This window comes from Fopius arisanus, unplaced genomic scaffold, assembly GCF_000806365.1.
Source record: "Fopius arisanus strain USDA-PBARC FA_bdor unplaced genomic scaffold, ASM80636v1 scaffold00090, whole genome shotgun sequence".
In the NCBI taxonomy this organism is placed as follows: domain Eukaryota; kingdom Metazoa; phylum Arthropoda; class Insecta; order Hymenoptera; family Braconidae; genus Fopius; species Fopius arisanus.
The window spans coordinates 43080-63548 of record NW_011887829.1 but is presented as its reverse complement, the minus strand read 5'-3'; the positions used below and the strand labels follow the sequence as shown (position 1 = coordinate 63548).

The window sequence follows — 20469 nt, the reverse complement described above, 5'->3', positions numbered from 1 at the left end:
AATGGCAAATCAATCTAAATATTGTTTAAAAACTGAATATTTGATAATCGAGGAGATATGCAATGAAATTGAACAATTAGCAATTTTTTAAAACAATACTCTTGCAAAATATATACTCCTAATAAAATTATAATATTGCAATAGTTCGTTATCCTAGTGCTAACGTGCTCGGCTAGCACGCCGACGGCCCGGGTTCGATCCCGCCGTCATTCATTTTTTTTTTTAAATAATTCCAATTTTTCCTTTAGGTAGGTATTCACTGCAATTGAAAAATTCGAAATTTTTGAAAAAGTATCAGGATAACATGAACATCGAGGAGCTATTCACTGAAATTTTCACTGAAAGTGAAAAATTCGAAATTTTTGCCAAAGTATCAGGAGAACATGACAATCGAGGAGCTCTTCACTGAAATTTTCACTGAAAGTGAAAAATTCGAAATTTTTGCCAAAGTATCAGGAGAACATGACAATCGAAGAGCTATTCACTGAAATTTTCACTGAAGGTGAAAAATTCGGAATTTTTATAAAAGTATCAGGGGAACATAACAATCAAGGAGCTATTCACTGAAATTTTCACTGCAAGTGAAAAATCCGAAATTTTTGTAAAAGTATCAGGGGAACATGACAATCGAGTAGGTATTCAGTTTTTAAACAATAATTCGATTGATTTGCCATTAACAAAAAAAAATTGGAATTATTATGAAAAAAAAAAAAATTGAATGTTGCCGGGAATCGAACCCGGGGCGTTGGCGTGGTAGGCAAGCACGTTACCGCTAGGACAACGCGCTATTAGAATAAATAATTTCATTAGGAGTATATATATTGAAAAACTTTCGTTTTTAAAAATGTCAAATTGTTCAATTTCATTGCATATCTCCTCGATTATCAAATATTCAGTTTTTAAACAATATTTAGATTGATTTGCCATTAACAAAAAAAAAAATTGGAATTATTTAAATAAAAAAAAAAATGAATAATGCCGGGATTGAACCCGGGCCGCCGGCGTGCTAGTCGAGCACGTTACCACTAGGACAACGCGCTCATTTAAAATTATAAATTCATTAGTGGTATATATTCAATAGATTGAATAATTTTTTCCATTAAAATTCCACAAGATGTGGTTTCCCCCTTCCGCACGTTCTACAGTCGGCTAAATTTCAGTTAAACAAATAAATAACAAAAAGCATTGATACCGCAGAAAATAAAATTCACCCCATCGACTTGATGGACACCCCAGCATTGCGTGTGGCGCCCTTCCTCTCTAGGGGTGCAGTACTACGATGCCGCTGGGGTAACTCAAACCCCCAGAACTGAGCCTCTACTTTAGTCAATCCTCTCTGGTGGCGGCTACGGAACGGAATCACTTTCAAAGACAGTGATTCAGTCAATGCATTGAGAACACCGTTAAAAAATATCATAACCTCAACGTGCGTAATTTAACTCTTGATCCTTGGTGCACTTAGTGATCTAGCACCAGCAACAATGTTGCATGATATAATATTGAGTATGATAAACATCATTGATATTGTTTGATATTGAATCAAGTGAATTGACAACAATGTTGCATCGTTCCTCCAGTTTTTTTTCGCCATCCCGAGGTAAACTCAACTATTACCACCTCGATCAATTGTTTACATTGAAGATATGCGTCGCGAAACGGCACGCAAGTTTTTTAATAACTCGGAAAAATGGAAATTGTTATAAATTACGAGTGGCCAGGGAGAGCAAGTGTGTGCATGATAAGGAGAAATATATTTTTCATACGAAATGGTCTTGGCTAAATATTACGAGGCAGTTCGGAGATGACAGCAAAACGAAAAATCAGGCAGGATCGAAGGTAGTGAGGGAATTTAAACAAACTCTCCAGCAAAAAATAATCGAGTTGAATGGGGGTGAGAAATTGGGCAAACTCAGGGAGAGAATTTTGCAAGTTGAACCTGTCTGTGTTTTGACAAAAAAGGGGATGACTGGGGGGAGTGATAACAGTGAGGTAAGAGACGATGGGTCCAAAGAGATTGGCAAAAATGATGAAGTTATGAAGAAAGGTTTGTATGTTTTTCTGTGTCAATGGAATAATGATGGAATAATTACAGATTAATTTAAATTTATTTCAGTTAAAAGACGAGTAGATCACTCAGCTTCATCCCTGGAAAGGAACTTCATTACTCCAGTCCGTGCAATGTCAGATTTCCTCTTGAAACCAACAGATTTGGAGTCCCTTCCAAAAACCAAACGAAGGTCACCTTATGAGGACAAGCCTCCCATCACAGTTTACTGGAGAAAAGATGTTGAGGCCAAGGCCATAGAAGTTTGGGGCTCGAGAGAGGCTCTGTTAAAAGAGTTGTTGAAAAAAGAGTTGGAATTGAAAACATATCAACAAAATGTTTTCACTGTAAAGAGACGGCTACGTGACTACAGGCGAGAACTGGGAAATAAGCCAGAGAGCATTGATGACGAGAATGAAGGTCTCTTTGGGAGATCCGGAAGGGTAGTTTTAACCGCTGTAGTAATAAATGCGAGCAATTTCTTATTTAAACTTGTCGCTTGGGTGTACACTGGCTCACACAGTATGTTTTCCGAGTGTATACATTCTGCTGCCGATACATTTAATCAATTAATATTGGCTTATGGAATTCACAAATCTGTTCAAAATCCAAATGCAGATCATCCCTATGGCTACACAAACATGAAATATGTCTCCTCACTAATATCCGGCGTTGGCATTTTTTGTGTTGGCACTGGCCTCTCAATTTATCATGGAATCCATGGGATTCTCTTCCCAGATCCTGTGGAGTCATTCTACTGGGCCTATTTCATTCTTGGTGGGTCTCTTGTATCGGAGGGAGCGACCCTTCTGGTAGCCATTAATTCGGTGAGAAAAGGGGCTGAGGAGAAACGTCAATCATTCAAGGACTACGTCCTATCTGGACAGGATCCCTCGGTTAATGTCGTACTCATGGAGGATTTAGCTGCAGTGATGGGGGTAACCGTTGCTGGCTGCTGCATGGGATTGACCTCTTATTTGGGGAATCCAGTTTTTGATGCTGTTGGTTCATTGCTAGTTGGGGGACTCCTCGGTGGAGTTGCATCCTTCATTATTTATTCTAATGTTGCTGCTCTCATTGGAAGAAGTATTCCACAAGAGAATCTAGATAAAATTAATGCTGAGTTGGAGTCGGACGTAATGGTGAGTATTTATCAATGCATGCACTGAATTATTAGTCCTCATTTATTGTACTTATAGGTTCGAGCTATTTATGATGTCAAAGGAATAGACATGGGAAATAGTCTCGTACGATACAAAGCAGAAATTGATTTTGATGGACGAGAATTAACAAGGTCTTATCTTGATAAACATGACCTAAATGCCATGCTGGAGGTAATTTATTTTTCCTTCATCATTTTATATTATTTTTCACAATTTTTTCCCTTTTCATTCAATATCATATTTTAATTGTTCATTCAAATGAATAGGAAGTGAAAAAAATGCAGAGTATAGATGAGCTCGAAATATTTTTACTGAAGCACGGAGAGAATATCGTTGACATGCTGGGTGGTGAAATCGATAGAATTGAATTGAAACTCAAGGTAGTCATCAGAAAAAACATATATTGCTGCACTCCTTATCGCCTTTTCAATGTATTTCTCTTCAGTCTTGCGACTTATTTATTTATTGTTTATTTGCAGAAAAATCATCCAGAAATTCGACACTGTGATCTTGAGGTTCTTTGAACTATTGTAATCAATTATCTATAGCGAAACTATTGTAAATACATTATTTAATAATCATTGCTTGTTGGAAAGGTGATAAATTCTAGACTTAATAATTCCACAGCCATTCACTAATTTCAATATTTATTCAAACCAGAGAATTCGTTTTTTTTTTTCCATAAATCCATTAATCTCTTTTATGTCAAAAAAAATCATTATGCTGCTTTACGTGAAAAGCGTATAATAAAAATTTATCGAATGACAAAAAGAATATTTATTTTCTAAGAATGTTTCGCAAGCTTTTTTTTTTATGTTGAATTTCAATATTTAGCCAAGAGAAAAGGGCAATTTAAAGCTGAGGGGGAACGATGCTTTGTGATGTGGATAAATATTAGAGTGCATTGTCAACTGATAAAGGTTGAACAAGAAAATTGGCTATTTTATTCTAGTTTCATTGAAAAACTTTACATTCTCTTTAATTCCAAAATAATGATTCGAAATTCATCCCAAAAATTTATGATTTTTAATGAGAATGTCAAGGAGCTGCGTCTGTATTATGAAAAAATGAATGAACATCGTGACATTTTCTCGGAGAATCACATTTACACCGAAGACGAATGCATAATTAATATAAATGTTGAACTTGAAATATTCCGTTTCGTCACATCGCTATTCTATCTTTGAAATAAATCAATAAAAACATGATTTACAGAATATTTTTCAATTCAACTACGCATAAATAATTGAATTTAGAATTGGTAAATTGAAAAACATAAAAATGCAAAGAAAAATTGGACAAAGGAGTAGAACACATTATTACACACAGTACAGGGAGGCCCCCTGACGCCCAACCAAACCTGAAGGTGAAATCAGTGTCGTGGTAGCCGTCGCGTATTCGTGTAAATATTATCGTATCTCGTCCATCTCCACGTGGATGAAAAAAAAAAAAAACACATATAAATTAACACTATGAGTGATTTGACATTATAAAAGAATCATCATTATTAGTGTTAGTTGTTAGCCGTTGGCTATCTTCTCGGAAACCACCTGCACGAAAATGGCTGTAAGTTGTCTGTATTGACATTCATTCACCTCTCAAGCTACCATCTCACTCTGCTAACAAATTCCTCAATCTTTCAAGCTTCCAAGCTTCCAAGCATAAATCTCAAATATCACTTTTTCTGAATGATGAGTTTCACATCGAATTTCTGAATTATTAGCTATATAATAGTCCAAACAGTCCTGAACGTTCCAATGGATAACCTGAAAAAAAAAAATGATATCAACTTTTCATCTCCAATTTATTTATTCATCACTTTGGCTCTTTCATTGTAGCCTCCGACAAAGAGCACAAAAGTAGCGACCAGAGGAGCCAAACAAATCCTCGAAGAAAATGTTTCCACATTGAATTTTTATAGAAATATGGTATTCATTGCTTCCGGAGTATACCTCGTTATTATGATCGTCTTTTTCGAATTTACACCTTTAACAATAGTGAGTACAAATTGATTAAGGGGATAGCGATAACGTGCAGAATCTGTACTGCCTTTGCATGTGAACACAAAATAGTGTCTTATATAAAACGGTGCAAAAAATTAATTGTTTTTCTTTTTCTTTTTTTTTTTTGTCAGTCATTAACACTCCTCAGTGCTGTAACATATGTAACTAGTTATCAATTTATGATGTACATGGCACGTGCAAAATATAGTGAATCCGGTCAATTAATTGATTCCGGAGTTGATCTCAACATGGAAGGTGGAATTGCTGAGTAAGTACCTTTTTTCGTCTCATCCATTTAATTCAGAATTCACCTCTTTGAATTTTCCAGGCACATTAAAGACCTTATAATTCTCACATCGGGATGTCAAGTATTGTCTTTAACATCGAATTATTTTTGGTGTTTGTGGACATTAGTAAGTTTGAAAAGAGAGTAGTACTTGATTTTTTTTCTACTCCAATAAGACTGCCTGTTTTCTATTTAGGCGCCAATCCGGGGTTTCTACATGTTGTGGACAAAACTCCTCGCACCCTGGTTTTTCTCCTCTCCTGAACCTCAGCCGGATATGGACGAGAAAAAACAACGAAAATTAGAACGAAAAATGGCGAGACGCCAATGATAAAGTTTGCATTAATTCTCGTATTCCCGAATGTTGAATGAAACAAAAAGCTACTCAATAAGCCAGACAATTAAATTTTTTGTCTGAAACATGGAAATGATTAATTAATTAAATATAACTGATTGTATAATGATTATTAGGATATTGACTTGTTTCTTATCTCTCTTCAATAAATAAATAAAAATTATATGAAACAAAAGGACTTATTTTCATTACCTGTAGTCATTACCAATATGATTAAAGAATTATTATTATGCATAAAAAGAGAAGAAGGCAGTGTTATTATTAATCTCTCGTGGCGAATAATAGACTGAAATGTGTGAGAGTCGTCAAATTCCCGGTATTAATTTTTGCGAAACAGACAATTTCATTCACCCTATTCCCCCTTTACTGTGAGTGAAATGCATTTCTGAGTGGAGTCAGCGACGAATGGCACTCACTTGGTTTGGGCATTACTACAAGTTTCCTCAACCGGTTCATTACATGCATTCATTGCATATCACCTCTGTTGTTTCTTGATGAAGTAAATCATCATTGACGATTAGTTATCATCGAGTGACTTATCTATAAAGTAGTCAATCCTTTTGAAATACCTTTGTTATCAGAGATGGTGATTGGGGCCCGTGAAATAGTTTAAAATACGGAATATACGTTATAGAGCGCCTAGATCAAAGGTTGAGGACACTCTTTTTTTTCCCTCTTTCACTCTGTTAACTCAGGCACATCTACTTAAAGTCAGATGTCCCGACAATGTTGGAGTCAGTGCGAAAGGGATAACGACACGCTGAACATTGGTTAATATTAATTAATTGAGGGTTGGACTTTATGCTGGTGATTGGTGTAATTGGAAAGTAAAGAAAACGAAGAAATGAAATATAATAATTTAGTATTCGTGCTGGTCCCTGTGGCATTTTTATTTGTATGTTTATATGCCAGTGGAGATTTTATTGAGGAGAATTGCAAGAAAAATGCTAGCGACTGTATTGACCAATGGGTGTCAAAAATATCCCACGGAATTAATAGAGAAAGCGAATTTGGTAAAATGGATAATGATCGAGTTAATACTTCTCGAGATTTAGCGGCGGATGGGGAGAATCAGGTCCCTTTGTTTTTAAATCTGCCACTACTACCAATTCTCTTTGCATCTTCACCGACACTTCCGGAGGGAGAATGCAAGAGACATTCACTGAGATATCTTCGCGAGCTCAAAAATGGTACCCTCTGGGCCTCAAGAAGTAAGTCTTTTTTTTTTTTTCACAAGTGGAAAAGTTTTGGAATTTTCCACCCAATCTTTGCCATTCTGGGAAAATATTAGTATACTATCAAATATTACTTAATTTTGATGGGACGGATAATGCTAATGAGATTGAATGTGACATTGTGGAATTATAATTGGAAGGTCGACTAGTCAAAATTGTGACGAAATCCAATACAGATATATATATATATGAATACCTCACGATAATGTTGTGTATTTTTTTTTTATACCCACCAACATGAGGCGAATAATAAAGTTGGAAGTCTTCTGTATATAATGTAACTTTTGTTCATTTTTTCCATCTCCGTGCTCGATAAATTTCAATTGGTCACAAATTATTGTGTGTCATTTTATTCAAAAAGATTTAAGATAGGCCTTGGTAGAAAATTTTATGAAAAGCGGAAAAAGGCAAAACATCAATAGCGTGCGATATGGATTTTCTTAGTGAATGCCTTGGATTTTTTCTTACGTACGCATTACAACGCATATACATTGACATTTGAAGGCATGATTCTGCAGGACAAAATCGGTCGGTAAACAAAAAATGTTTGTCAAAGAATGGCGATTAGCGATGGAAAAAGAAAAATTAACATTTCCGAGTGATGAATTGTGAGGTGTGAGTAAAATATTATTTTTCAAGTGTTCGACTCGTCCGTTAAATATCCAGAGGGTATAATAGTGGGTCACACACGTCACTACGGAAATTTCGACGAATGTTACGAGTTGAATGCTAAAATTTCACGGCAAGATCCTCATCTGGAACCCGAGGAGATTAGTGGCCGCTACTGTCTCATTAAGATTAAATATCGAAAGATTAATGCACCGCCCAGCCGACCCAGCCCCTTCACATTGAATTTCGATCCTAATGAGTCAGCTTGGGAGGCTGTCAAGGTCAGAATTGAAGATTGTAAAATTTACATTAACATAACATTACATTAGATCAGACATATGTATTGATTAATCATTGAAAAAAATAAATAAATAAATAAAAAATAGGAAAAAGGTGATTTTCGACGAGTAAAGAGATACGATTTGGAATTGGCCCTGTGCGTGCCGTCATCGTGCTCAGCGGAGGATGTGGATAAGGCATTGAAGATACCCTTGAGGAGAATAGGAAAGGAGAAACAAGTTTTCATTGAGACGAGCATCAAAGGGAACACATGCCAGTCTAAAATTGATTCACCGAAATTTTCAACCTCCGCAAAGGTCTATTGGTAGGAATACCAAATAATAATTTAATTATAAAAGAAATTAACCCAATGAATTTCAGTTACATAATTGGGAGCCTCGTTGCTGTAGTATGCTTGAGTACGTGGTATGACAATGCGATGAAACATGAAAAATATAGGTGCGATGGAGGCCTTGCAACGGACTTGCTACTTTGTTTCTCAGCTAGAAGCAATATCAGAAGTATCATGGACGTCTCATACTCCCATCCTGGATTAGATAGCATTCACTTTATACGTTTTTTCTTCATGTGCGCTGTTATATTCGGCCATCGATACATGCAGTATTACGCTAATCCGATGATCAATCCGGAGTACCTCGAACATGTGAGCACCCACCACTATCACGCCACCTTCTTTATCTCCATCGCTCTCCCCAATTATTCATTTTTGTTCAATATAATTCCAAGATAATAAATATATCGAATTAACAGTGATCACATAATTGTCAATATGATTATGCCTCTATTTTATCCTATTTTTAGACATACACCGTACCCTCCTCGATACTCCTCTATAATGGACCAATTATTGTCGATGGATTCTTAGGTGTCGGAGGATTACTAGCGGCTTATTATCTACTTAAAGAATTGGATACCAAGAGAAAAATTAATTTTTCTCTCAGTATCATTATCCGATACATAAGGTAATGGTAATTCATTAATTTTTTTTTTTTTAATTCTCATAATATATTTCACTATGAAATTGTACAATTTTTATATTACCCTCAGAATGAGTAGAGATGCTTAGGTAGGAAAAGAATATGAATGTAAATTAATTGTCAGAAATAATAGTGTGCAATAATGATAAAGATTTAAACTGATTATGCTGTAGATTGACGCCATCGTATGCTGCAATCATAGGCTTTATCGCCCTAATACTACCTCACCTGAGCACCGGTCCCTACTGGTCCCACAAAATTGGTTTAGAAAGTGAAGGTTGCGTTGAAAATTGGTGGACCAATCTCCTCTACATCAATAACTACGTTAAAACCGATAAAATGGTAAGCTTTGCACAAGAGTGAATAAAATTTCAGTCAAATGCAATAAACCGCAATAAAATGCTAATGTGAAATGCAAAATTCACTTATTACTCAATCGGTTAGATTTTCTTTTCTCTTTTTATATTATTTTCTACTTTATAGTGCATGTTCCAATCGTGGTACGTGGCTGTCGACTATCACCTGTACATAATTGCGCTATTCGCTGTTTACTTTTTTTGGAAATTACCGAGACGGCTGGGATACCCTTTCCTTGTCGCTGTAATCATTGCCGGTTGTATTATATCTTTCTGTGTATCGTATATGTACAGCGTTCAGCCCATGTGGTTGGGATTACCTTTGTGAGTATATCATTTTATCACCGAATCTCATTGAATTTCATTTTTTTTTTTTTTTTTTATTTGAAGTTGAATTAAATTGAGATTGATGGATTTAAAGTGGAATTTGTATTTTATCAGCATGCACGAGGTGAGAGAAGATCCGTACTTCACCGAGCATTATGTAAAAACCCATGAGCGTATTGCAGCCTATTTTGTTGGTGTCGTTGCCGGTGCAATTATTTATGACCACGGCCGATCTCCCTGGAGACTGTCTCAAGTAAATATATTATCAATAAAATCCCTCTACTTTTACCAATAATAACAGATGTCATTTATTTTCTATCCGCTTTCCATTTTTTTCTAGCCATGGTCAAGTACCTTGTTCATGCTAGTGGTTCTAGTATTGGGAGTGACATCGCAAAATTTGGGTCACAAATACTACGATCCTAATGTCAAGGTATCTGCACTTGAAAGTGCACTTTATTCGTCTCTGCACAGACCTGCATTTGCCGTTTCTGTGGTCGCTATTGTCATCTTGTTGACTGTTGGTGAAGGATTGGGTAAATTAAAATAATATATATTTATTGAGTGATTATTCATTAATTTAATGGACATTTGTATTTATTGATTGGTTTGAACAGATTTTCATCACAGTTTTTTCAAAGGCCGCTGGGTACAGCCTCTAGCAAGACTAACATACGGTGCATACTTACTTCACAACATCAATCAGTGCTACGATGTTGGTGTCATCAGACAAGCCAGAACATTTTCACTTCACAATTGTGTAAGAAAAAAAAAAACAGCATTGAAGAAAAATTGATTAATTGATTGTAAAAAAAAAAAACCATAAGAAGAATCCCTTGCTCTTTTAATATAAGAGAACTAAATTTTCGATCTCTTTATTATTTTTCCATTGTGCTTGCAGTTTTGGGATTTTGTGCCTGACGTAGTGCTGACTTTTACTCTCTCTTTGATAGTGGCATTAGTCATAGAGGGACCGTTTAGAAAAATTGAAAAAATATTCATCAGCAGGAGAATATCAAAGAAGCTGTCCCCTTCTGGGTAAGTTAACATTGTTTGCTCATTGTCACAGGCTAATTTATTTGTCTTTTTTCAATTTTGTTTTAAATGCCCTATTTTTCACTCCTCCGAGAAATCCCACAAAATCGAATGATCTCCCCGGAAATCCCATTATTCGGCCATTATCATCGTTATCTGACAAATTTTTCATTTTCTAGATTTTTCACGAATATCCCGCCAGCCCAGGAAAAAATCGCCTAGTCCAAATATTGAAGATTCTTGTAGTTTTGTTGTAAATATTGTTTCTCCCCTCTGTAACACATAATTTTTATAAAGTATATTCTAGTACAAAGAGAGCTACCTAGTAGTGGTTGCACTGAATATTATTTGAAATTTTCTTTTCATGAATTGTTATATTATGTAGTATTTAGTATATAAATTGTTATTAAATAAAATTCAGTATGTCAGAGTGGGTTTGTATGTCTTTAACCTTTAGGCATACTCTTAAAATAGAAAAAACATTTACTTAACTTACTCAAATCATTAATTAATTTTATTACGTTTACCATGACGACACCAATGAATGTGAGTAATGAAACACAGCGCTATACGAATCCTGATACTGATATTCCATACAAGTATGCACGACCATTCCGCTTAAAAAGAAAAATGTCTAACACTGTAAAATTTACATCGGATTCAAACACTTCCATAACAGTAAGACTAAAAGGAGTACCTGATGGTGTCTCGCCACTAGCTACTGAAGCCATAGTAGAGAAAGATTTGCCACTTCGTTTATATATCTACTCGCCGCAACCACTCAAGAGTGAACAGATTGAGTTTCTGGAAAAGTTGGTAGATAAAACACCCTATCCTATATTTCAAGTGGTTCACCCGTCCGCTAGACTCTCTCACATTCCAAAAAATAATTTCTACCTATGCCAGGGTGTTCCAAATATCATAAGCACATTTACCGAATATCGTTATCTTCAAAGACGTCATGAAATTTCAAATATTGCTTACGATGTAAAAACAGCATTTGTTTATCCACTCGTTTTACCTCACACACCACAAATTGTTTTAATAATGCCGAAAAATTTCAAGCGCACGGGATTACGTTGTGGTTACTTTGAATTCCCTAACAATTTAATAATACGTCTTTATAGTGCTCACATGCTATCCGCTTCTACCATTGGCTTTGAAAATGATCCAGGTATTGTGTCGGTAATTAGCACGGAGAATCAATATCTAATTACAATCATCAAGACTTTCTTTTGTCGTATGGGAATGCACCGTATCATGTCTAATGCTTTAAATCAGATTTATGCGTCCGACAAATACTTAACATTGATTGTCGGCAGCACAGCCAATATTCTTCTACCGTAAAAAAAAATAATTTATATTTTTATATATTTTAAATTTACATGGTTGATTAGTTGTGGTGGGCAAGTAACAATAAAATTTATCGATAATGTAGAATTACTTGAATAGTAGTTGGAATATAAAATAAGCTTTTTGGAAAGTGTCAATTGCCCACTCTAGCATTGTGTGTGGTCAATTCTATACAAGGCATCAGTTAGGCAAGTACTTATAACTCGATTCTCAATGGGGTATCAAACTAATAATAATCATCATTCTCATGAACTATATAGCAATATGAAATGGAGTGAACGTCTTCAACTCATTCACTATCGTGTCAAAATCATCATTGATAATATGACAGCCGCTGAAATTAACAATTTCCACGGTAATTCAACGCTCACTGTTTCATTTACGGAAAACGGTATTGAGACTGTAAAAATCATCAACGCCCGCCGTGAAAAAAACAAGTGACAAGTGATGAGTATTTTTTTTTTTAAATTTACTTATTATTTAGGAGAAAATATTGATGCGTTATGATTTCGGTGGATAAACCGGACTTAGTTGTCCATCCCAAGTTTTTCAATCATATTTCTCAATACAATTTAACTCGGTATTTTAATGTTTTGGAATTGAATGATTTGATAATTGAAACGGACATTGAGCCATTGATAATTACTGATGATGCATGCCAATTCACATCTCTTACTCTTGACCCATTTTATTCAAAAAGTTTGAACCAACAGTCAGGTATAGATCCATCATCGACCAGTTATTGGTTTGATGAGCCACAACCCATCTATACGATACGTCAAAATTCACCGCGCTATGTAATTTGGCCAAAAAATGAAAATTTAACAATTTGCGGTACACATGTTGAACGCATCCAATTCCATGAATTGTATGATACAGTGCGACGTGCAAAAGAATGGTCATTTCCCATAACCGAAGAAAAATCAATAATAGTCTTTAATTTGCACTCAACTCTCATTGACGATGAAAATAAAAAACTGGATTATGCCGATAATGTGTTAGAGTATGCCGCAAATACATATGATTTTGTTGTACTATGGTCGCATAGGTCGCCATTGGACGTCGATGACAATATTAAAAAATTCACGGTGGGAAAAAAAACCGGCGAGCAACTATTTGATTTGATTTTGAAACACAATTCACATTCGTATATCGCAGCCAATAAAAATCTCCTCTACCTCTACAACTTCTTTCCCAATTGTCGATTTACACGAGCTACCCTAGTCGATGACTCAGCATTCAATTGGACTCCGGAATATAATAAATTCATTATGCCCAAATGTAAAACACTCATCCATGCTTTGCCATTTATAAGTTAAAGAAGGAAGCAAAAAAAAAATAATAATAAATAAATAGATGGATATTTTTAACACAACTGACTGTGCCACAGAATAATAATAAAAAATAAATTAAAAAAATAAGGTGGGCGATTAGAGAAGACGTGATAAAAAATAAATATAGCCGTGGTAAAAAAAAGTTTTACCCTTTATGAGTGAAGTTGGGTCAATTGTCTACGAATATCCACTAGCATCTTGAATGGATTCGACAAGATCAAGAATTGAATCATCAAAGACGACTAATCGTGCAAGACACAATAAGCATACACTTATAATCAGCATAAATAAGGCAAGGATATTTATACGTATAAGAGCAAAGAGTGAAGCACCTAGAAATAAGCCCGCTGAAAGGTAATTGAGATGTCTTATGAGTTGAACGCGTCGATAGAAACGTTTATTGTATTCCTCGAATACCTCACGATCAAAGCGAACGCCATGCACTCGCAATTTGTTGCCAACGTCATTAAGGCTATCTATATCTTCAGGTTGGACCGTAAATTTTTCCTCCAATGCAATTTTAGATCCCTCACTATTTACCTCCAGGGAACTCAGATATTCATTCTGATGTTGGTAAGACTCAAGATCAATGTCAAATTTTTCGTCCTCGGTGAGAATGAGGTTGAGAAAATCCTCGAAAGTATACTCTGCCACAGTCTTTCCCACATCTTGACGAAATTGAGTTTCACCAGCACGATAGTTATCCCGGGGCCACTCAGGTGGAAGCATTTTGTTATAGCCGTAAGGATCCCATATTAGAAATATGATATCTAATATCGAGGCTATAAACAACAGTATGCCAATGATACTAGCTGCACCGGCTAAAACACGAGCTAGAGCTATTGCTGCTCGTGAAGCAACCCTTGCTACCGTTTGCACGGCAACACGTTTGAAAACACTCTTCATAGCAGTTTTGGCGACTGTTGGCCCCACTTTGGTACTCATTTGTAACAATCTTTGGCAAAAAGCCGGTGTGCATTTAGTCATCACTCTCTTAGCTAATTTTTTCGCGCTCGTTATTGCCAGTTCCACACCTTGGGAGATGGCTTCCTGTTCCCAATATTCGATAGTAAACATCGATTTTAAATAATTTACAATTACCTCTTTGAAATGAACCAACATTATTTTTCCTTCTTTTATCATACCTTCTGAGATGCCTTCTTCCTGCTGTCTTCTAGGTAAATTAGTTGGATTAAAATCTTTAAGGGACATGTTAGTGATGGAGAGAGTGGACTGCTTATCGAAAATTTTATGAGAAAAGTCTGAATTTATATTTTTTTTCCAACCTTCAAGTGTATATTTTTCGGGCATTGTATTGTTGCCGATAATACGATTATAATGATCGGCCGGTATACCCAAGTCTTCACTACCATTGATCAACACTGTAATGCCGGATTTAAGGGTGCCAATCAATGATGGGCCAATAACAGTATTGGCAACGGTTTGTAAGAAAGTGTACTTACATTCATGAGTATTTTCATCGAAAGACATATTGAAAATATCACAATAGTTGCTGTTAAATTCATATTTGTATCCAGCCCCAATAAAGTCATTTGGATCATAACGACGATTGAAACCCCAACCAATATCATTAACACGTTTCTCATATTGAGTTTTGCCACGATAAAATGGTTTCTCAAGCATTGCTATTATTGAACTATTGACGTAGCGACATGATTTATTGTGAGCCCAAACCAGGTGAGGTGTATTAACCCCCATTTTTTCTGGAGATATTGTAGGGCTTGTTTTTGTATTGAAACATGCTGGCTGGCATTGAATGTCAAATTGATCATTGCCAACAATATAGAATGATGCATTGTCATTGGGTGTACAAATACCCTTCTCCTTTTCCGGAGTACAAGAGATTGCCTCACACAAATCTTTGGTTATGTTGGCTGTCACGACCATTGACCGAGTCTCCAATGCTTTTGATATTCTATAATCAGAATCGGTGGCAGAACGAATATCTACATGCAAATGTGACGTTAAATGTGGCACTTTTTTGAACATTAATTTCAATTGTTTTAATTTTATAAAGGCAGCGGCATATGACACTGCATCCTGCTTATCTTTTTCCGTAAATGTAGCCATTATTACTATCTATACCTGGAGTATAAACTATAAATATAAATGTATATCTAATGCTCATGTTTTCGGTGCATTCGATGCTTTCATTCTGCTCTCTCAAGTAGAAAATAAAATAAAATGTTAGTAAAGTTTATAGCAGGATTCTACATACTACAAAAAATTTGAAAAAAAGTTAATGGTAATTTTTTTTTCATTTAATATAATTTTTTTCGTTATATAAGAGATCGTTGAATTTAATGAGCGGATTGTTTCCTGAATCAACACAAATCCCATGACTACGAATAATTCGGGTAGAGGGAATAATCACAAGATGCTGATCATTCGGACATTTACAATTTCTCATCTGAGGAAAACTTTCACGATAGTCTATTTCAATTTGCCCCTTGCTACACAAATTATTGGGTTTATCGGGATCTTCAGGACTGATACCAATATCTAAACTCATGCACACCGATTTTATAGTGCCAAATTCACTATTACCGGTTAGATAAGCAACGACTCCACGTTTTAAATCACATCTCTTCCTCTCATTGGCCATTGTAAATATCGTCTGATTGACACACACACCTTTTTTTGATTCAAAGATGCCGGTTCTTTGGCATACCTCATCACAATGAGAACTCTCCATGGAGTAGACAGTTTCATTGTCACAATCGCGTCGTAATTTATCGCTCATTGTTCCGGGAAAATCATGGCGTCGAATTTTCGGTGTAAAATTTTCCAATTGACGCAATAAACTCAATATTACCAATATCAACATCAAAATTAAAAATATCCCAGCAAAGATTGATTTCATTGTTGTAGATAAAAAATATGCAGATGCTCTATATGACAAGAATGAATAAGAAAGTCTTTCTAGGGTAGCTTTAGAATTGGATAGCATTCATTATCAAGTACATGGACAAGTGATCCGTATGATATTGTTGCGTAATTCCCGTTTTGCTTGACTATGAGAAATTGAAGAGTTGGTGGTGCATATTGGCCATTCATTCGAAACCCTTTAACCCCATGAAGTCCTAGACCATCGACTAATTCATAGTCCATATCTGTTTTTGATGTAATTTCATGAACCTTACTCCATAAAATGCCATATGTGCCCGATTTTTTAGTATTAATTTCTTCTGGACATAATACTATTTCTTTGACGACGCGAGTAACATCCACGTTAATCGAATCCCATTTTTCATTCTCTTCGTTATAAATAAGATCTTCATCTGGAATTTCAATCGGCATGCATTTTCCACTACCGATTGTATACCATTGGTAATTGTTAGCATCATTCTCGTCGATAATACCATAACCCGACAGATAAAGGCGTGAATTTTTCAATCTATTATTAGATGTCAAATTATTCGAATTCTCCTCGAAACCGTATTGAATCGCTATATTTTTTTCTATAAAGCCCGGTGGTGGATACTTTGATGTGAATGTAATAAGATGAATTGCACGACTTTGCTCGTAAATTTTAAGATTATTAACGTGATATGTTTCCTCAATTTCATTAAAAAATGGCCAAAAGCTAACATCAGGATTGTAATCAACTGGAACACCAATTAAAATTGGCGGTAAGCCTGGCTTTGGGGGTAGGCTTGATCCTGCTGGACGAATCATGGTTTGTAATGTTTTCCAGGGAAAATCATATCGATCAAGCAACTTATCACTACAAGGACATCCCCAATCAATTGTTTTTCCTTCAGGTGGCTCTGGTTCCACCCTACCTTCGATGTAATTCCAACAATAAATCTTGCGGCTGTCGTCTGCTATCTTCTCGGAATTCTCTGAATGTTTTTCCACGATCAACGGATGATAAGCAGAATTTGTCAGTGAAGGTATATAAGTATTTGTAATCAGGTTGAAAGGATATGCCCGGGGCATTGCATCAGTCCACGCTAAATTAATTATGAGATCTTCTCGAAGGACATCTCTTAGTCGATTGACGGGTAGACATTGACCATTATTATCCATAAATTCTTGGGGATACTGATCAATTTGAAAATTCACTTGTTTCCACCATTTCCATGAAACGGGAGCTTTCCATAATGTTAGATTTCTATTGCATTCTGTGACAATATGTTTGTCATCGACACATGTTATTTTGCCATACTTGTACTTCAAATATTCAGTAGTACTTTCCAAATCTTGCTCCTTGCATTCAAATATTTTGCACGCATACTCGGTGTCCGAGATTTTTATGACACCTTGATCACAGTCAATCACCTTCGCCATTTTATTCTTACAATATATATATTGATTATTATTTCCTTCAATGGGCAGTGTGCCATTCTCCTCGCAAGAGGATACAGCCACACAAGCATTGTTTAATTCATTGTATTGAGTATATGGTGGACAATATTTCACTTTACTCTCTCCATTATAACATTCATAATAAGAAGTTAGTTCCAGTTTCGTATCATTATCCTCGATCGGGGATTTATGCCTGAAACCATTATTTTTTTCTTCGCATATATCATAAGAGTGACAGTTAAGATCTTCACCGAGAATTTTATTGGTAGGACACGCTTCCAACTCATAATTTCCATCCTTCATACAGTGAATACGAATACGCGGATGTTTTGAATGACCAGCTCGTTTACTTCGCCGCCTCCGCAATTGTTTAATATGAAAATTATTTTTATATAGGGCCAAACCATTGAAATTGGTAAATGTAAGAGCTTTGAATTTGCCATCATCAGTGTGTTGACATAGTGGTTTTAAATTACAATTTTCACCTTCATACCCATCGGGACAATAAAATGTTACATTCTTAAAACCAACAATCTTGAAACCATTTGATTGCCATTTAATCTTTCCCAACTCAGCGAACGATGTCCTAATTAAAGAAAAATCTACGGGTTTTGTTTCATTGTTTATTTTAACCTTTCCTCTGTCCATCGTAATATTCTTATACTTCCCACTTACTTTATCATAGCCCATGCAGAATGATTGAGCGGATGGTTTCGCTAGCAATATTTTCTTAGCGAGCACTTCTTCATCGCCAGTCGTCCCAATATGATTGAATATTAAAATACAACACAGTATTAATCCAAGAAACGCTATGAGAATTCCAAGCACTAAATCCATTTCTCTATACTATTTATAATGCTTGATTAGAAAAATAAAAAAACATTCAACTCACAACAAGACCAGTATAAGCCGAGAAAAATTACCATCACTATTGCTTGCTTGGGCACTTGCAATTCGATTTCGACTTTTTTCAATTCGATACTCTCGCCGCCGCCATTTTTATTTATTTCGACCTTCTTCAATTCGATTTTTGAGAGCGGTAGCCATTGTGCTCTCATATATACATACAATGCATATGTTGTATGAGCAAGCGGAGGAGGTGGAACTGGTGAACGGCCCGACGATACTATCCCAATCAACCGCGATAACCACCATTTTCACGTAACCTATCAATTGTCACCAACTGCCTAACTTGTATCTCCATACTTCTCCAGAATTTTCCTGAACAAATAGATACAAATATAAAATAGTTCTAGAAATGACAGATGTATTTCCTGCATGTTGATTGGTGGTGCGGTTGGGCGTAGTGATACAAACATGTCGGCCGGTGTCAGCGGTTTAATCCATAATCCATAATAATGTCGTCAAACGTGTACAAAAATTCAGTGATCATCACGGCAATAAAAAAACACACCAACTTCTCTTCGTCATAATAATAATAATAATAATAATAATAATAATAATAATAATAATAATAATAATATCAATAATAATAATCGTATAAAGAGCGCCATGCTTGAAAAAAAATAGTGGAAATAGGAAATAGTGGCTTAGGAGAAATAGTAAAGATTGTGTTTAGACTCGGTTGGTAATGGGGTGTGATGGAGTGATGCCGTAGTCAAGGAGACCGCAGGGCAGTAGACAACTGACATTCTCAACCGGCCGTTTCTCGTTTTGTTGGTCGTGAGAATATCGAGTTAAAAGCCCCCGTGTTGTTTTTTCACTGGTGCATCGACGAGTGTTGGAGGATTTGCTCGTAATTTCCAGCTCCAATTTTCCTAGCTCACTCATTAAATCATCACACAATCAGTGCACCACACTTATCAATAACAAAACCGATTGTGACGATTATTGTTTTTTTTTTTTAAGCCTTTCTTATCTATTTGTACTTGAAAGGGTTGGAAAGACACATCTGCAAAAGGTAAGGAATTATCATTTGTTGCAAATACTTTGGTATTTTACCATGGCTGAGTCAGCTGGTGTCTCCGTAGCCTCTCAATTTTCTAATAATCTTTATGAGTTTTTTTTTTTTTGCAAACCATATCTCTTTCTTCCCCGACCTATTCATTTCGTTTTCAGTTTTCTTCTCACTTCACTTATTGTTTATAATAAAAGCGTATTTGGTTATATATGTAGAAAATGCTCCTCGTCCAAGACTTCCTTTTCAATTATCCATTAAATTTTCCGCCCAAGGAAATATCATACACCTGGAGGGATGGTAAATATTTCAAGACACTTGCAACAGCAACAAGAAACGTTCAACTCAATGGGTACCACCAGGCACCAGCCACGCATAACACCGTCCAGGTGCAGTCATCAACGGACTGTCATGTTTTTCTAAGCCCTTTCCATCAATCTTCCTCAATCCCTTTTATTTCAAAAATACTATTCATTCGCCACATTCTCCAAATCTTTCATTACTATTAATAATGATAAATGAGAAGAAAATGAAAAAATAAATGAAAAAAAAGCGTTAATTATATAACTAGCATGTTTAATACAAAATATACAAAATATATATAAGACGATTATCGTTAATACACCCTAATTACCTCGGACTAGCAGAGATGCCAATATATATATATATATATATCTATTCTCCTCTTAACGTTCTTTCATTATCCGTGATCAGTTACAACATTTTGGAATGTGTTTGGTATTCGGTACTAGGTAGGTGGTAGAAAAAAATACGAGGCCAATGTGAGATACTTAGCTAAGGGTAGTGTGTGAATCTGAATGTACAATATTATACCGGGGAAT

At 35.6% G+C, this 20469-nt stretch overlaps 4 protein-coding genes and 1 long non-coding RNA gene across 16 annotated transcripts; 3 read left to right on the top strand and 2 right to left on the bottom strand.

Annotated features, from left to right (window-relative positions):
- Positions 1–1336: 1336 nt before the first annotated feature.
- On the top strand, positions 1337–4661 carry ZnT49B (Zinc transporter 49B). Its single transcript, XM_011311503.1, has 5 exons — positions 1337–2044; positions 2114–3186; positions 3244–3378; positions 3474–3587; positions 3687–4661. Exons 1-5 carry the CDS (start codon positions 1558–1560, stop codon positions 3729–3731), a joined length of 1854 nt encoding a protein of 617 aa, XP_011309805.1. The 5' UTR covers positions 1337–1557; the 3' UTR covers positions 3732–4661.
- On the bottom strand, positions 3915–5571 carry LOC105270509 (uncharacterized). Of its 2 annotated transcripts, XR_892549.1 has the most exons (3): positions 5487–5571; positions 4803–4973; positions 3915–4634 (listed from the first exon to the last, which is right to left on the bottom strand). It is a non-coding gene; the product is annotated as an uncharacterized lncRNA (long non-coding RNA). The 2 variants fall into 2 exon arrangements; XR_892548.1 differs by lacking the exon at positions 5487–5571 and having other exon boundaries at positions 4803–5039.
- On the top strand, positions 4582–5963 carry LOC105270510 (transmembrane protein 208). 2 transcript variants are annotated; one of them, XM_011311505.1, is made up of 5 exons: positions 4582–4773; positions 5046–5204; positions 5342–5478; positions 5539–5623; positions 5673–5963. In XM_011311505.1, the coding sequence occupies exons 1-5, from the start codon at positions 4768–4770 to the stop codon at positions 5799–5801; spliced, it is 516 nt and encodes a 171-aa protein (XP_011309807.1). In that variant the 5' UTR covers positions 4582–4767; the 3' UTR covers positions 5802–5963. The 2 variants fall into 2 exon arrangements, with proteins under 2 accessions (XP_011309807.1, XP_011309806.1); XM_011311504.1 differs by having other exon boundaries at positions 4589–4773; positions 5693–5963.
- Positions 5964–6044: 81 nt separating this feature from the next.
- On the top strand, positions 6045–10960 carry LOC105270511 (nose resistant to fluoxetine protein 6). The gene is made up of 12 exons (XM_011311506.1): positions 6045–7062; positions 7726–7976; positions 8082–8299; positions 8356–8638; positions 8797–8957; positions 9146–9314; positions 9456–9652; positions 9770–9908; positions 9996–10191; positions 10273–10415; positions 10557–10693; positions 10870–10960. Exons 1-12 carry the CDS (start codon positions 6696–6698, stop codon positions 10910–10912), a joined length of 2304 nt encoding a protein of 767 aa, XP_011309808.1. The 5' UTR covers positions 6045–6695; the 3' UTR covers positions 10913–10960.
- On the bottom strand, positions 10695–19134 carry LOC105270512 (uncharacterized). Of its 10 annotated transcripts, XR_892552.1 has the most exons (5): positions 18602–19134; positions 18385–18452; positions 11388–11494; positions 11218–11307; positions 10873–10963 (listed from the first exon to the last, which is right to left on the bottom strand). XR_892552.1 is itself a non-coding variant. In XM_011311507.1 (2 exons), the coding sequence occupies exons 1-2, from the start codon at positions 15466–15468 to the stop codon at positions 10859–10861; spliced, it is 1656 nt and encodes a 551-aa protein (XP_011309809.1). In that variant the 5' UTR covers positions 15469–15688; the 3' UTR covers positions 10695–10858. The 10 variants fall into 10 exon arrangements, 1 of the variants encoding a protein (XP_011309809.1); XR_892556.1 differs by lacking the exon at positions 18385–18452; XR_892555.1 differs by lacking the exon at positions 18385–18452 and having other exon boundaries at positions 18633–19134.
- Positions 19135–20469: the final 1335 nt, after the last annotated feature.

Excerpts from the sequence above, each read along its gene's own strand:
- ZnT49B (XM_011311503.1), top strand. The coding sequence starts at position 1,558 with ATGTTGCATCGTTCCTCCAGTTTTTTTTCGCCATCCCGAGGTAAACTC. Across the intron at positions 3,379-3,473 it reads ACCTAAATGCCATGCTGGAG|GAAGTGAAAAAAATGCAGAG; the intron begins GTAATTTATTTT and ends TCAAATGAATAG. Across the intron at positions 3,588-3,686 it reads GAATTGAATTGAAACTCAAG|AAAAATCATCCAGAAATTCG; the intron begins GTAGTCATCAGA and ends GTTTATTTGCAG.
- LOC105270510 (XM_011311504.1), top strand. Across the intron at positions 5,479-5,538 it reads ATGGAAGGTGGAATTGCTGA|GCACATTAAAGACCTTATAA; the intron begins GTAAGTACCTTT and ends TGAATTTTCCAG. Across the intron at positions 5,624-5,692 it reads TTTGGTGTTTGTGGACATTA|GCGCCAATCCGGGGTTTCTA; the intron begins GTAAGTTTGAAA and ends TTTTCTATTTAG.
- LOC105270511 (XM_011311506.1), top strand. The coding sequence starts at position 6,696 with ATGAAATATAATAATTTAGTATTCGTGCTGGTCCCTGTGGCATTTTTA. Across the intron at positions 9,909-9,995 it reads CTCCCTGGAGACTGTCTCAA|CCATGGTCAAGTACCTTGTT; the intron begins GTAAATATATTA and ends ATTTTTTTCTAG. Across the intron at positions 10,416-10,556 it reads CATTTTCACTTCACAATTGT|TTTTGGGATTTTGTGCCTGA; the intron begins GTAAGAAAAAAA and ends TTGTGCTTGCAG.
- LOC105270512 (XM_011311507.1), bottom strand. The coding sequence starts at position 15,468 with ATGGCTACATTTACGGAAAAAGATAAGCAGGATGCAGTGTCATATGCC. Across the intron at positions 10,964-13,917 it reads AATATCTGAGTTCCCTGGAG|AGGGGAGAAACAATATTTAC; the intron begins GTAAATAGTGAG and ends TATGTGTTACAG.